General features: G+C 63.5%; 1 protein-coding gene across 3 annotated transcripts in view; it reads right to left on the minus strand.

The window, feature by feature from the left end:
• Positions 1 to 1,697, minus strand: part of STX2 (syntaxin 2) — a 26,322-nt gene that overhangs the window by 10,665 nt on the left and 13,960 nt on the right. For all 3 annotated transcript variants that reach the window (XM_029922001.1, XM_029922003.1, XM_029922002.1), the window contains exon 6: positions 1,290 to 1,398. In XM_029922001.1, the coding sequence (XP_029777861.1) occupies positions 1,290 to 1,398 (109 nt within the window). The remainder of the gene's footprint in view (positions 1 to 1,289; positions 1,399 to 1,697) is intronic.

The raw sequence follows: 1,697 nt of genomic DNA on the forward strand, positions 1-1,697 counted from the left end.
GGGCACCGCGCAGCGCGAGTCGGCCACGACAGGGAGGCGCCGGCGCCGTCAGCACGGCCGAGCCCCGGAAAGTCCGCTGCTGAAAAGGCCAGCGCCCAAGACCAGCGGCTGCACGGCTCCGCTGACGTGAAGCGTCCGAAACGGACAATCTCGTGGACGCGGTGGCCGTCTGGGGCTCCGGGGAAGAGGCACAGCCCTTTTGACGGTAACGACGCTGTTCAAATTTGCTTTTTTTTTAATGTCTTTATATTGAGAGAGACAGTGAGCGGGGGAGGGGCAGAGAGAGAGGGAGACACCGAAGCTGTCAGCACAGAGCCCGACGCAGGGCTGGAACCCAAGGTCTGTGAGATCGTGACCTGAGCCGCCTACGAAGCTGTTCTCAACTGGGCTGTGCTGACGTGAAAACAGCGGTCCTGCACGCTCCACAAATCACTTACGGACATGTGACCTGGACCCCAATGAAGCTGTTGAGATGCCAATTTAATGAGGGTCACGTTCACAGCTGTTCTGGGCTCCCCAAGTCCCTGGAGAGGCGCGCGCAGCCCGGGGGACGCCGCACCCGACGCGAGGCCGCGGAGCCCCACCTTCTCTCCCAGGGAGCGGGGAGCGGGCGGCCCGCCTGACTGTATGCAGTCGGCAAACTACCTTCCGCCCCTTCGTCCAAGGTGGACAACGAACAGGTGCGCAGACGACCTTGAAAGGCCGTGTGGGGCAAAGGGCAGTGGGCGTGAGGCCCACAGAGAGCGCCCCCCAAGGTGGGGCCGGCAGGGCTGGGGGCACGGGGGGCACGGGAGCCAATGATGCCTGCAAGTGTCCCAAATCTGGTAACACCCTAGACGTAATGCTCGTCAGACATAATGCAGGGGCGCCTGGGGGTTCTGTCGGTTAAGCATCGACTCTTCTTTCAGCTCAGGTCATGACCTCACGGTGTGTGAGTTCAAGCCCCACATCAGGCTCTGCACTGACAGCATGGACCCTGCTCAGGATTCTCTCCGTCTCGACCTTCTTCCCTCTCCCCTGCTCACACACTCGCACGCGTGCGCACTCTCTCTCAAAAATAAATAAATGTTAAAAAAAATAAGAGCACAATTTCAAGTCCACTCGCCAAGAAGTTTCTGAGGGACTTAACTACAGAAAACGACTTGGGGATTGGAGGAACAGGAAGCTACAAAAAGGCTTTAGGCTTCGCGACACCGGCAAAACGAGAGGCCGAACCACCGCTGTGGAGCCACAGCCCCGCCCAGCCCGCACCGGGCACCGGGCACCGGGCACCGACGGCGCTCACTCACTGATCTCCAGCTGGCGCTGGATGCGCCCTTTGCTGCGCTCCCGGAACAGCGTCTGCGCCTCGTTGAACGCCGTCATGACCTCCACAAACTTCCGGGACAGGACGGAGTGCTGGCGACAGAAGCACGCCGTCAGCACGCACGCTCGTGTCTCCTCGGTGGGTGACGCCCGGGAGCCCGACGGTCACGCCAGCCGCCACCGGGACGCGACGGGCGGCAGCTGGAGACCGAGTCCGTCCCGGGACGTCTTGCACATCACACGCCCCGGTTCACAGCCGGGGACGCCCCCCGCTGAGGGACACGGCCCGGCACCCGCACCGTCAGGGAGCAGCGAGCAGCCTGGACCCCAGTGTGGGCCCCGCGGACCCCTCATGCGCCCGGCCCCGCGGACCCCTCACCCCGCCCCGGCCC

The sequence above is a fragment of the Suricata suricatta genome, chromosome 14 (genome assembly GCF_006229205.1).
Source record: "Suricata suricatta isolate VVHF042 chromosome 14, meerkat_22Aug2017_6uvM2_HiC, whole genome shotgun sequence".
Classification (NCBI taxonomy): Eukaryota; Metazoa; Chordata; class Mammalia; order Carnivora; family Herpestidae; genus Suricata; species Suricata suricatta.